General features: G+C 34.2%; 1 protein-coding gene across 1 annotated transcript; it reads left to right on the forward strand.

The window, feature by feature from the left end:
- Positions 1 to 1283: 1283 nt before the first annotated feature.
- Positions 1284 to 3065, forward strand: LOC131027287 (scarecrow-like protein 18). The gene has a single exon (XM_057957302.2). The coding sequence runs from the start codon at positions 1284 to 1286 to the stop codon at positions 3063 to 3065; it is 1782 nt and encodes a 593-aa protein (XP_057813285.2).
- The last annotated feature ends 12251 nt before the right edge of the window (positions 3066 to 15316 follow it).

The raw sequence follows: 15316 nt of genomic DNA on the forward strand, positions 1-15316 counted from the left end.
TAACAATTTTATTTCTTTTGTAGCACATAGTTAGAATTGGATAAATACAAGTGATATATACATGTATGTATATGCATGTACATATTGTTCACACACACACACACACACACACACACACACACACACACACACACACACACACACATACACACACACACACACACACACACAAACACACACAAACACACACACACACGTGCGCGCGCGCACACGCATAGGTTTTTTAATATATTTATTTATGGTCATATGCACGTATATGTTACTTATACAACTACATGGAAGCATGTACATATGACTGGGTTATTGCCACAAACATTGGAGGAGATGAGCTGATTTTCACTTTACATTTGCTAGTTATGTGTGTGTGTGTGTGTGTGTGTGTGTATGCAAATTTCATTTAAGAAAATATATGTAGACTCACACATAAATATATATGTAAAGTGTCTTTTATAATTATTAAAAAAGCATTAACAAATTTATCACTTTTGGAAATGCTACAACCTTTACATTTGCTAATGAAAGTATTATCATTAACATTATGTTATCTTTAAAAATGATTTTCTATATAATTTTTTAAAAAAAAATTCTTTATAATTTTAAAAATTAAAAAAGGTTTTTACTTTTTATTGCCCTTTGAATTCTAAGTGGCTATGAAAGATTTCTCATTCCATTCTGTAATGATGTAAAATAAAGAAAATATCCACTTTATACATATCTTTATATATCAATTTTAAATTGAAATATTTTATTTCCTTTTACAAATTATGATCATACTATTTCTAGATGTCTTATAATATGTAAATAAGGAACACAATTATTTATTATTAAGAAAAGAAAAATAATTTATACTTTCTCCTTGGAATATTTATGGATGTCTTTTTATATGATTCACAAAAAAAACAAAGAAAACCTATCAATTTGAACCATTGACTAAAAATTTCAAAAATTACTTTTAAAATAATACTAAATGAGAATACCTTTTTATATCATTTAAAAAAATAAAAAATAAAAATTGTACTTTTCTATAGTTTAAGAAAAATTACTTCTACCGACTAACGATTAATGCCAAATTTGTATTTATTTACTTGTATTTGGTGTGAAGACAACATTAACCATATGCCGAATTTGTATGTATCTCATTGTATTTGGTGTGATGACGACATGAACATTGTGTTCTGCATCGACTAGGCTATATATGAAATCTAGCCTTCTTCTGCACTTTGTAAATTACTCTTCCAATTCCTGGAGCTAATATTGAAAGCCAATTTCCAGCAAATAAAGAGATGCCTGTTGACAATGGAATTCCTCTTTCTATATTGGATTATTCATTCAATGAGACAGACTGTAGTGAGCAGATACAATATCTACCCATAGCCATGGAGGACACCTTTGGTTTGTCAGACCGTGACAAGTTTCCTTCCGGGAAAGAGATGAATATTGAGAGCCAATTCGCAGCGAATAAACAGAAGATAAATGTATCCAACAATGGAATCGCTCCTCTTTCAATGTCAGATTATTCGCTCATGTCGTTGCCCTGCGAGTCAGATGGTACTGAGCTTGGCCAATATCTGACCGTGGACAACACCTTTGAGCTGCGGAAACATGAAATGTTTCCTTTTGGGGAGGAACTCAAGGGCCAGAATTCATTTCATATCTTTCCTCTTAATGAGGAACTGATAAACAATTGTACAATGTCTGGACAATTGAACGAAAATTATCACTCTGGGAATTCCCAGACACTAAATGATATTTCCGTGCCAGGGGAACAATATCGCGATGAGATGCTACCAAATAAGGATATCCTGTTGTCAAAGGAAATCTTGAATTGGGAAGGATCTGAGAGCGTAAGTGTATGCGCTAAGGATAGCTCCGATCACAAGGACATGAATGGAGAGGAAGAGAAGGGGCTGGAATTGGTTCAACTTCTGCTAGAGTCTGCACAAATGATAGGAGAGGGGAAATATGATCACGCTGTTGGACTGGTGAGTAAATGCCAAAATTCGTCTTGTCAGCTGGGGAATCCCACACAGAGGCTCAGCAATTATATGTGCAGTGCATTACAAGATAGAATAAAACGACAGACTCAAGGCATGCTAAATAACGGTGCTAAAACAGTCCCTGATTTTGCCTTCAATATTGACGGTGAATTTGACAAAACTGAGTTTTGTAGTCTCCTTGCTTACTCTAATAGAGTTCTGCCCTATATCAATGTGATGCAGTTCACGTCTGTGCAGGCAATCATAGACGTCGTGGGCAACGCCAGGAGAATTCATGTAATTGATCTAGGAATGCGAATTGGTTCGCACTGGACAGTATTGATGGAGTATCTTTCACACAGATCTGTTTCCTCTTCTATTCATAGGCTACAGCTTCTCAAGATTACAGCAGTTGGGATGAATGGTGAAGAGCTTAGGAAAAGCGGAAAAAGGCTTCAGCAGCTGGCTAAATCTTTGGCTATTCCATTTTCGTACAATATTATGGAGATCCCTAACATAGAGGAGATTAAGGAAGGTTTATTCAGCGTTAAATCTGGTGAGGCGTTGGCAGTTTACGCTCCAGTTGTTCTGAGAAGTTTGTTATACGACCCGGTCCTTCTGGATAATCTCTTAAGTTACATAAGGAGACTGAGGCCAATGATAATGGTGAATGTTGAAATAGAAGCCCAGCATAATTCTCCATCTTTTGTGAATAGATTCAGAGAGGTGCTTTTCCATTGCATGACGTATTTTGATCTGTTGGATGTTACCTTAAAAGACAGAAATGACATGAAGAGGGTAAAGCATGAAGAATTAATTACTGGAAGTCAGATAAGGAATATGATAGTCTATGAGGGGAAAGAGAGGACTGTTAGGCATGTTAGAAATGATGTGTGGAGGTGTTTCTATAAACAAGCAGGGTTCAGGGAAAAGAGCTTCAGCTTCCAAGCTATGTATCAGGCTAGATTGTTACTAGGAGAACATGCTTCCGGAGAATATTATACTCTGGAATCCAATGGAAATGCCATAGTTGTAAAGTGGAAAGGATCACCACTAATTGCACTCTCTGCATGGGGTGGTGCCAACTGAAAATTCATGCTGATTTGTGAAACAAATGTCTGAATATCGAAAATATGATATATAAACTAGAAACTGTTTGTCTCGCCATTTTGCATGAATAACAGATACATTGACCAACATTTTGGGTTTTCCTTTAGTCATTTGTACTCTTAGACATAATATTCAAGACCAGATCAAGCAGAACTGCTAAAATGTATTACTTCAACGGCCTTTAATATAATTGTCACTTCCTTCATTTTTCAGTGTTGCATTTCTTTTATCATTTTGTAAATTGTTAATTTACTACGCTTACTACATAATTTGGCTCCCCCTATTTTCAGCAATTTATTACGTAATTAAAACTAAAATTTAAACAAACGGACCTTTCGATATATAATATATTTTTATCTCTTACGTGAAAAAAAAGCCATATGAGTAAACGCTCTAATAAGTGTAAACGAAAACCATTATACATTGTCTCTGAAATTAACTTTCTAAACATGCCTAGAGGAAGCAACGACTGATGCAAACTCTATGATAGTGATAATAGCTAATTAATACACAAAATGCAACGTATTAAAAATATAGCACTCAAATCAAATAAAGAGGGGTCAAAACAATATATTCTCAATCGGCAGATTCGGCTTAGAAGTAAAATGTCGATAAAATTACATGAGTTCGGCCGGCAACGTATATGCCTGGCATTTTATGCGAGTGGAGCCAGTTTCCACCTGCTCAGAATCAATTACGGTCGGCCGCAAAGATCGTGTGAAACGTCTACATCATTTCTCAAACTTCTCTTGGTAAACAAAGTACAAGATAAATATTATATATATTACAAAATAGTATTGGGCTTTCTTATTAGTTTCGTCGGTCAAGACTTGATGGTGCGTGCCCTACGTTGTTAGGAACTCTTATCTAATGTAGTGAGATATAATAGTAGGTAATCGTTGAACATGCGTATTTAATAATAGCAGAAATATGCAATTTTATAGATAAAATGACTTGCTAGTTGGTTGTTAGTTGAAGAAGAGTTCATCTAAGTGGATTTGAATGTGACATTGTAGGATCAATGATTTGAATGTTGTGGAAATCTTACAATCAAACAGATTTGGATAATGTAAAAATTTTCATGTTTTTGGATGATCCTTCAATAGAGACTTCAGGTAATTTGTAAAGCGATTCTTCCACTTTCTATTGGCTAGAGAGAAACCAAGATAGTCTACCTCAATCGTAGAAATCAATGATGAATCTTCTTCAAGTCTATCATCCCGCATCATCAAATGCTCATCATACTATGTATTCTTCGTGCTTCTTCAAATCTTACTATATCCATAATCTTCCACATCTTTTTTTGTTTCCATAGTATCTAATTGTCTATTTACAATTCTAAACTTACATCTTTTAACTATTTTCACAATATTGATACATACAAATATAAAACATTTAACATTAGTTATATGTCAAAACCTAGCAAGTTCACATTATATGAGTTTCCTCCATCAAATATTGTCATAGCTTAACATGTATCAAATTGCATTCTCAACTTTTTATGTATCTCGAGTAGATATCTTTTCTTCTTTTGATAGACCATCATTTGGTCACCAACTACAATCACCCTTATTTTATATTTCTCACTAGCTTTGTTCATATACCCACCACTTATCTCCTCCAAACCATTTTTCTTACTTATTCATGTACTTTGCTCATTTTGTCAACAAGTTATGCTATTTATATGCTTACATGATCGTTATTATTGATATCTCTTAATTCTAGTTCATTTCTTATACTATTTCCTGTATACAAGTGAAGATGTTGTTTACCTTATAGTCAAGTTTTTTTAACAGCAACGTGTTTATTTAGCCTAAACTAGTACCCTATCCTAGTTTCCTACCTCTTCTCAAACTAAACATGTCAATCACTTCTCAAAACTATGAGACTCACCCTTCAATGATAGGCTTTCACGTTTATGCTCATATATATTTTATTTTCATTATGAAACATTTCATGTTATGATGTACTAGTTTATTCTAGCTCTTTTATTTTTCATTTTGTTAGACTCGATATAAATATGGATATATTTATAGTTCAAACTCATTATCATTATAATGATGTTATAAGAATAGAATAATTATTTAGATGATCTTGTTCTTGATATTTCTATGTACGGTTTATTTTATTAGAAGATAATGATGATGTATTGCATGTGTAAATAATTTATGAACTTGTATGCTAGAAGTAGTATTATTTAGTAAATGTGATACCACCGTAATGAGGAATGAAAATATAGAACAGGAATATCTAGTTAAGAAATGTTACATGTGAATATGTTATATCTTAATGCATTATTACTTTGTCTATGGATATCTTAATGCATTATTACTTTGTCTATGGATGCCATCATGATAAACAAACATGCGAAATTGAGTGTGCATAAATTCTATGGCCCGCGACGTTAGGGAGATCACATGATAGCCTTATTCTATGGCCCGAGTTGACCTAATCTATTTTGAGAGACTAACGTCTTATGTTATGTATACATTGTCTTGTGATGTGAAATTTTTTGTTTGTATTTGGGCTATTCCAACATAATGAGTGCCACATTTTTGGCCAAATCAAAAGTTTGAAATCAACATATTTCACTAGATATTCACTTTCTAAAAAACATAGCAAAGAAACCATTAATAATTTAAAGATGTTTCAAACTACTACTTTGTGAAATTTTGTGTTTAGATTCTAAATATATATTTAATTAAAATGTAGAAATTAATGGTGAAACCTTTTATGTAACTTTTAATAACATAATTTTTGAAGTAAACAACATTTTAAAAAAGCAACATTTATGTTGCAATGCATAACTTTTTGTTTTAGTAATGACAAAACTTTAATTTTAAATATTTAAATTTTATACACCAATGTCTAGCTCATGAAAAAAATTCATAATTTTTTGTTGCATATGATTTCTCTAATCAATTTTCAAATTCAAAGATTATAATTTTGATGAAGGTATTTGTCATATTGCTTAAATTTTTTATATAAATTTGAAATAACTTTCTTTTCTATTGAAATAAGGATATCAATACCTAGCGAAAAAAATAGTTTGGATTTCTTTTTTCTATTTTCTTGTTTTTCTAAATGTGTGAAACAAAGAATTTAATGTTTGAAGAAAAAATTATTAGAATCAATGACAGTCCCAAAGACACTGGGGGGGGGGGGGGGGGGGTTGTGAATCAGTGTCTTACTGTTTAGCAGAAATTTAAACTGATTTATAAATTCGCAACCCAAATCAATATACCAGTAAACAAGAAATAATGTAGTAAAGAGAAATAAAAGAGACAACATAAATACACACCATAACACAGATATTTTTGGCGAGAAAAACCCGATGTGGGAAAAACCTAGGTGGGATTTGTGACCCACAATATTTACTCACTAGCCAATATGAATAAATATTACTTACAATAAGGGCTTGCACATGCAGGAAGGCCAACGGCCTGGAGCGTAATGCTCAATGAAGAGTCTCACTAACTACAAAATGGATAATTAAATCCAATACAATGTACTGCTCAAAATAACATCTCTAATGCCTGGTTTAGTACCGATTTAAGCTCAGTCAGATACCTTAACCAAAACCTTTCAATGTCTTACACCATTTATCCTATCATATGTCACACCTTATCCTACTATTCTTCATATTGAAAATGATCTATAAGATCTCATACATATATGAATCTTTTACAATATACCAAGTCGGCTTACAAATAATTAATTATATTTACAATATAATCCATATAAGAAAAACTTATCCATGTCGGCCTGAGTGCCAGTATACTTCTTTTCAGTGTAATCTAGATGTCGATGAATATGTTTGTTGGTGTCGGTGCTTGCTGATGTATGATGTTTGCGATGTCGGTGCATGAGTAGAAACCTGTTACCAGCTGGTTGCCATCAATGACAACATTAACCATTTCTCACAAGAGTGTAGATGCCAACAATCTCCCCCTTTGGCATTGATGGCAACACTCATGAGAAAAATCCAAAAACTGTTGTCCAAAAATGAAGTCCAAAAACTAATCCCAAAAGATGTGCTCCCCCTGAGCAAGTGATCTCCACTATGTACTTATTTTCTCCATACTACTCCCCCTTTGCCATCAATGACAAAGGATGTAAAAAAGGAGTAAAAATTTACCTCATAGCTTGTAACCGGTTGGTTACAATCTGAAAGATGTCTGCCACAATTATGTTCAAGCTCTACATAAATTTGTTATTGTCTGCAATGGTAGCCTTTGTCTATTGGATCATACTGGTGAGAAAATGCATTTTTAGTTCTAGTGATCATTCTCCTTGAGCTGTAGACTTAGTTAATTCAACCCGCTAAGTAATAAGACTATCCAATCTAGGACCAAGTCCGCATTTTAGTTCCTGAGCTTTTAACCTTATCCTTTCTTTCTCTTTCTCGGGTCTTATCCTCAAAAATTGTCATTTGTTGTTCAAAAATAGATGTAAGTTTCGAAGAACCTATCATATTATCCACAATATCATCTATCTCTTTCTGTGTCCTCTTGATTTCCTCATTAATGTCTTCTATCAAAAGGTGAGGCTTGCAAGTTTCTTTGTACAACTCCTTATATTCCAAAATTTTAGAGTTTAGTACCGGTAATAAGGAATCAATGTGCTTATTACAATCCTTAATAGTTTTCTCAAAGAATTTTCCTTTTTCCTTATCAACTCTTTCCTTAATAGTGTCCTCATTCACTTGATCAATAGTTATAACATTTCAAGAAATGAATTTAGACAATGTATCCAATTTACCGAAACAATCCTTAATGTGATCTATCTTACAGGTGGGGGTAATCATCTGCAAAATAGGCAATGTGTCATCAATAGCCTTGAATGCCAATGCATTATGATCTGATATCCTCTTCAAAGAATCCAATAGAAAACCTGTCACATTAGTAGGTCAGAATTCTCTAGTTGATGTGCTTGGTTCTGCAATGGATTTCCTATCAATGGATACTTGCCCAATTACCTTTACTATTTCTTCTTCTTTATCAATTTCTTCTTTTTTACTTACATTATCTATCGGTTTCTCTATATGTACATGTACCTCTACTTCCAATGGTTTGTCAGTGTTAGTTACTTTATCCTCTAATGGTTTCTCCGTCTTTGGTTGCTCAGCTTGTGTTGGTATCTCAATATTCTCAGATTCATCATTGTGTGTTGGTGGCTCAAAGACCTTACTGTCCTTAACATCTGATGCCTTAACCTCTTGATTTTCTTTATCTACAACAATATTCACATCTTGAGTATCAACATTCACAGTGAAAAAAATTTCAGACTCTAGGTTAGAGTCATCATGTGTTACATCTTCAGTTGGCTTATCTAGTTGATTTTTTGTATGTACTGGTGATGTTGAAGTTATTTAATGAGGGTCCTGTACTGGTGGAGGAATATTATCTATGATCTTTATAGAAGGAACACCACCAATCTTTCCTTTACCTTTTTCCTTTTGATAGACCTTTGTAAAAGACTTATCCATCCTCTGTTTGTCCCTTTCCTCTCTCTTTTCTTTTTCAACAATGAATATATCCCAACAGTTTGCAATTTCATCAGCAATTTCCTTTACTCACCCAACCATCAAGCTAACCTACTGGTGTCCACTAACAAAAACTAACTGGTTTGCTTCAGAAATTAGTTCATCAATTTCCTCTCTAGAATTTACAGGATGTACAACCAATAATGCTTCAACTTTTAGCTTCTTATCTAATTCCATTACTAACATTCTTTTAGCTTCTAATCTTAGATATAAATCATTTGGAAAATCATCTACAACTTCAATCACAACTTTCTTATAGATGGCTTAATGCAAAATTATACTTTCTTCTATGGTATCCTTGTCAAAATCCTAGAATGATTGGTAATACTTATTTACATTTCTTAGATTACTATCTTGTGTTATCTCATTTACCAGTTCCTCCGATGAAAGTGTATCCACCATCTTGGTTTGTTTTTTCTTAGGAGTTATCTTCTTCTTAGGCTCCCTTACTGCTTGCTGCTTCTTCCTTAATGTTCTAGGCTTTTTAGGTGAAGGAGAAGGTACCGGTGAGGGTTTTATCTTCTTCTTTTCTACTCTTTTGAATTCTATAGCCTTGCCGCTGTCTGTATCCAAAGAAGTGCCAACCAGTGAAACATGAGCTTCCAGTTGGATTCCTTCCAATTCACTAGCCAAAATGCCACTTAAGTTCATCACATTCTTTCTTACTTCCTTAGCCATCTTAGATGTGTCTCTGATAGTTTTTTCTCTTTTCTTTCTCTGCTTCGGCATTGAAACAACACTCTCAATATTCTCATCATTACCAAAATTTTCATCAGATGGTTCCTTAGGTGCATCAAGAAGTGTCCTAGCATATGTTTCAAGAACATTCAAATACACTTCATAAACCATTTTTGTTATCCAAATAGTCCTAGGAGTAATAGCTTCCATCCAAGTTTCATCTTGCTTGATCACAAAACATATTTTCTTGTCATATTTGTCTACTATTCTTTGTGGTATCCTTTCTCTAGCCTTCATTTTAGTTTGGAAATTCTCAAAATAAGTTTTCACAGTGTCAACAGTGTTAGCACCAATGCCGGTAATAGCTTGCTTAATCTATCTTCCTACCGGGATGTCATATCCAAAGTCCTTATGACCAATTTCGGGTATCTCTTTGGGGAAGCAAAGCATCACACACACTAGTAGGTTACCAAAATGGAATGTCCCCTTCTTGTCACCTTTAATCTTTTTCAGGTTATCAATTAATTCATCCTTAAGCCATTCACATATATCAATCTTAGTATTGTTTTTGACCATTTCATGTGCACTGTGAATACATAGACTCGAAATTGAATTTAATCTGTTTGCATGTGTTACTTTATAGCCAAGTACCATACTCACATATCTCACATTTTCATTTGTGATATCATTAACCCTAAAAGATCTTTTATCAAATGTAGCTCCGGTTAATTCCATTACACCCTTGTTAGGTATCTTTTTCTTCTTGTCAGGTCGAACACCAGTTGGAGGTAAACTAATAACTACTTTTATTGCCTCCTTAGTGATCTTAAGAATAGAATCAAACCACATAAACTCTTTGTGAACTCTTCTTAGTACAAGTCGTACTACCTTATCTGGAAATTCAAGAATGTTCAAAATTTCAACAAATCCTAAGTCTCCTACAATCTTGTGTCCAGGTTTAATCTGACCTTGCCTATCACTAATGACACCATTATACATATTCTTCAAATCATCAGTCCCTAAGTTCTCTATGTAGCAGTGAATATAGATTCTAGGGTCTTTGGTAAAGGTGACTCCCTTCAGAATTTTCATAAAAGATCCAATAGAATCATCTTGCTTTGCAATTTTAGGGATGATTTTAAATATGGGCCTAGGGCGCTTAATTTTTCCTACCACAGTAGGTTTTGCAATAAATTCACATACAGAAGATGAAGATTCCATTTCGAAAGATAAATACCTTTTCTTGAAATCCTTGAATGCTTGAAAAACACTTTGCGGCTTGCCTTAGGATGCCTTAGCTCAATTTCATGCTCTTCGAATATTTGAATGCTTGGTGAATGAAAATGAGGGCTTTCTGGTGCTTCGTAGCCAAAAATATTCCGGAACTATCATAATAAATGCTTGTCGGTTAAGTGAAATCTTAACTCATCTTTTGGTAAAGAAGAAATGTATCTTCTTCCCATCAACCGAGGGTAAAATTCATCATTTTCAATTTTCTGCCATATCCCCTAAGCATTATTCCTTAGTTAGATGAAGAATCTCCTACCGGTGGAGGATTACTCTATTGTACTAGTGCAAAAATAGATTCATCAACTCTCCAATCTCTCTTATTAATTCATTGTTGTGAAAATTCTTTCTTTATTTTGTTTACCTTTTCTTTTCCTTTTCCATTAGATCCTTTATTGTTCGGCGGTGTAGTCTTGCTTCTACAAAATTTTGCAATATGCCCAATCTTGTTGCATGCAAAAAAAAGTTACATTATTCTTCTGAATATCCTTTCCATATCCTTGACTGGTTTGTGTTCTGCATTGATTAGACAATTGTCCAAATCTACCACAAACATAGCATTTCACATTTATTTTGCAATTTTTTGAGTTATGACCAACTTTGTTGCATTTGGAACATTGACCAATGGGTAAGTTTGTATTTTGATTATTTTTGAATCTGCACTAATTTTCTCTATGACCATACTTGTTGCAATTAAAACATTTCCCATTAAATTTATAAGAATTAGGTTGTCTTACCGGTTTATTGTACTCTTGATTATTTGCAGTCCTGGAACTTTCTCCATGTTCAAATCCAAGTCCAACTATATCTCCATCAATTTTTTGTTTATTTAGCATATCATCATGTCTTTCTGAACTTTTCTTGAATTTATCTTTGTATTCATTTGCAGTGATCAACTCATTTTCCAAAGTCCCAACTTGTCTTACAAGTTCATCTTTATCATGTTGCATATGAATCAGATCTGTCTTTAGCATATCATTCTCATGACTAAGTCTTAGATTTTCATTTCCTCGATCATTATGTCTTCTAATCAAGTCTTCTTCATTCTTCTTTCTGTCTTCAATATCCTTTCATATCCTCATGGTTAAAACTTGCATTTCATTCCTCATGTTAGTATTTTCTTGTCTCAAATTATCTAGGTCTCTAAGAGTTTCCTTTCCATCATCATGTTTCTGCATCTACTCATAAAGTTCCTTCCTCTTTTTTTGTGCTATACCCAAGTTCTCCTGAAGTCCTTTTATGAATTCCTGGGCAGTCCTTAGATCATCTTCAAGTTTAACATTCTTCAATTTTTCTTCATCAAAATCTTCAAGAGCTCCTTCTAATTGTTTTCTCAAACTCTCCATCGGTACCGGTTTCAGAATCTTCCTCAAGTTGTTAGGCTTTTGCAAATAGAGGACCAGGCTCTGGCACCAATTATTAGAATCAATGACAGTACCAAAGACACTGAGAGGGGAGGTGAATCAGTGTCTTATTGCTTAGCAGAAATTTAAACTTATTTATAGCTTCACAACCCAAATAAATATACCAGTAAACAAGAAATAATGCAGTAAAGAGAAATAACAGAGACATCATAAATACACACCACAACACATATATTTTTGGTGAGGAAAAACCGGTTTGAGAAAAACCTTGGTGTGATTTGTGACCCGCAATATTTACTCACTGGCCAATATGAATAAATATTACTTACAATAAGGGCTTTCACATGCAGGAAGGCCAACAGCCTAGAGCGCACTGCTGAATGAAGAGTCTCATCGACAACAAAATGTATAATTAAATCCAATACAATGTACTACTCAAAATAGCATCTCTAATGTCTGGTTCAGTACCGGTTTAAGCTCAGTCAGATACCTTAACCAAAACCTTTCGCTATCTTACAATATTTATCCTATCATATGTCACACCTTATCCTACTATTCCTCATATCGAAAATGATCTATAAGATATCATACATATATGAGTCTGTTACAATATACCAAGTCGGCTTACAAATAATTAATTATATTTACAATACAATGCATATAAGAAAAACTTGTCCATGTTGGCCTGAGTGCTGTTATACTACTTTTTTTGTGTAATCTGGATGCCGGTGAATATGTCTGTCGGTGTCGGTGCTTGCCGGTGTAAGATGTCTACGATGTCGGTGCATGAGTAGAAACCTGTTACCAGCTAGTTGCCATCAATTTCAACATCAACCATTTCTCATAAGAGTTTAGAATGCCAACAAAATTTGAATTTACAAGATTGTAAAAATATAATAATCAAAGTAAATATATGACAAAAAAACCTTTTTGGAAAGCTTAATTGATGGTAAGTGTGAGTGGTGGTAATGGAGGATGGATTTCAAGAGTTGCTAAAGAAGTATAGGATTATGCTGAGAGCGACCTAGATGGAATTGTGTTTGCATCTAGGTTGGGTTGGGGCTTCCCTCTTGGGTTTATGGAGGAAAAGACTTCTAGAGTATCTATCTTTGGTTGGTTTGTTTCTCTTTAAAATGTGAAAGTTGGGAGGGGGGGCTTATTTTTACTTTGTTGCATATTCTTTTGCACTTTACCTTCTTTGGCTTTTTTGTGGGGCTCTTGTGGTTTTTGTTTGTCTTGTTGACCCCATTTTGAGAGGGTTAGGGTGTAGCTTTGCCACCTCTTCCTTTCCTTGTAGGTCTCATTTCTATTGGCAAGTACGGGTGCTTTCAGGTTGAAGGTTTCTCCTTGATGGACTTTTTCTTTGTTCCAATGGACTATTTTTCTAGTGTTATTGATTTATTTTGGGTGTTTTCTTCATCCTCGTTAATTCCTTTGGTGTGCATGTGGCTAGTTGCAAAGTGTTTCTAGAAATTCTTTTTGCCTAAATTTCTCCTTTTCGAAGGCTTCAGGATTGGAGTTTCTCATCTCCTTCATTGGAATTGGTTACTTCCCCCTTTGTATCTATTGTAGTGGTAGGTGTTTCCTTTCTGTAATGTTTTTTTTTAATTCTATGGTGGGCAATATTAGGTGAGGAGTAAGGTTTCCCATCAATTTTGGATTTCTTTTTTCCCCATAGTACCTTTATTTGTGTAGAAGGATTCTCTTGTATTCTTTTGATGGCTACCTACTTCATTTGGTGTCTTATGTAATAGAGTTACTTTTTATTACATCTCTTGGGGGATTTATACCTTTTCTCTAACTGGTTTGCGAGGCATTAGGCCCTATTTGGTATTGGGTCTTTGTGGTTTGGTGAAGCATCCTATGCACTATATCTTTTCTCCTATAGAGGTGGCATCCCTTGTGGATATTTATTGTTTCCTTTAGCATTGGGGGTCTCTTGTGTGGGGAAATTATGTCAATCCCTTTATGAGACTTATTTTTCAACATTTGTATCCTTATGGGTATAGGATCTGGGAGTGTTGATTGCTTTGTACTTTATTGAGTGGTCCTATGTAGGTGGTCCTTGATGGAAAGAGACAATGTTTGGGTGATTCCGATAGAGATTGGTGCATGATAGATGGTTAGGGCTTGATATTGATGGCAACTCAATTCATAGATCACATCCAGTGTACATAAAATTGGTTTACCAGAAGTCATTTACTTCATAAGGCATAAGTTTGGAAGGTGGAACACAATTATGAGTAGAGCATGAGATCATGGTGCATATCTTGATTTCATTGATGTATTTTGTCTTGTGGTGATCAAGGTAGTTGATTCAATTTTTAAGACAGGTTACCTCATGATCTTGATATCCGCTGTCGAATTGTGTGCTAGTTTAGAGCTCTGGTATCTAGTATTTCAATTAGCGAAGAGCTATTTTGGAGTACCATGTGTTGCATACTTGTTGGGATGATTTTGGTGATCAATTTCACATTGGAGGTGACTAGAATGACCTATGGGAAGCATCTATCATCTTGTCTTGGTCCGCATTGGGATCTATTATTGGATTTAGACAACTTTGTGGAACACATTTCATGTTATGTGTTATGTAGTTTTTTGGAAGCCGACCAAGTAAATGATTCTTCTGGATAATGAAGATATATAAGATTCGTTCAGTTGATCATTCTGGTATGATTGTGAGAGAAGGAATTCTATGTGAGTGATTTTGTTAGTTAAGTGAAGATGTTGTTTCTCTAGTATGTGAAAGAGCAGTGTTATAGAGTAGAATTTTAGATCACTTGCAAGAGACAATCAGAGGCTAACCAAAACTATAGTTTGACACATATTGATGCTAGACTTTAGTTCACATACTATTGTAATAATTTTGTAATATCATGTAAGGCAATAAGCCTTCCTCTGGGTTGTAGCCCTTTTGTAATTGAGCAGTGAGCTCTAGGTAGTAAGCTTGAATGCAAGTACATTCCACTTTTGTAATATTGTTTTTCTATTGGCCATAATATAATAATATTGTGGGTACTCATTCCCATGATGGTTTCTCCCTTTCCGGGTTTCCATGTAAAAATTTTGGTGTTATTTTTGTGTGATTGTTCATTTTATGTTTCTACACTTTGATTACTTTCTCATGCATCTAGTAGTTTAAGAATCAGTTTGATAAGTTTTTGAATTATAAAATACTTATTAACCCACCCCCACCTCTAAGTGTTAATTGATTCCAACAATTGGTATCAGAGCCGATTGACTTGAGTTTCTTATCTCCCATTCAATTGATTTGAATGATTTTGGTCTAGAGTCGATTGACTTGAGTTCCTTATCTCCCATTCAAGAACTTGAATTTGCAACCCTAGCTCAAGCCA

Source organism: Cryptomeria japonica, unplaced genomic scaffold (assembly GCF_030272615.1).
Source record: "Cryptomeria japonica unplaced genomic scaffold, Sugi_1.0 HiC_scaffold_143, whole genome shotgun sequence".
NCBI classification, from domain to species: Eukaryota; Viridiplantae; Streptophyta; class Pinopsida; order Cupressales; family Cupressaceae; genus Cryptomeria; species Cryptomeria japonica.

What these genes read in the sequence shown, in the direction of transcription:
- LOC131027287 (XM_057957302.2), top strand. Translation starts at nt 1,284, where the DNA reads ATGCCTGTTGACAATGGAATTCCTCTTTCTATATTGGATTATTCATTC.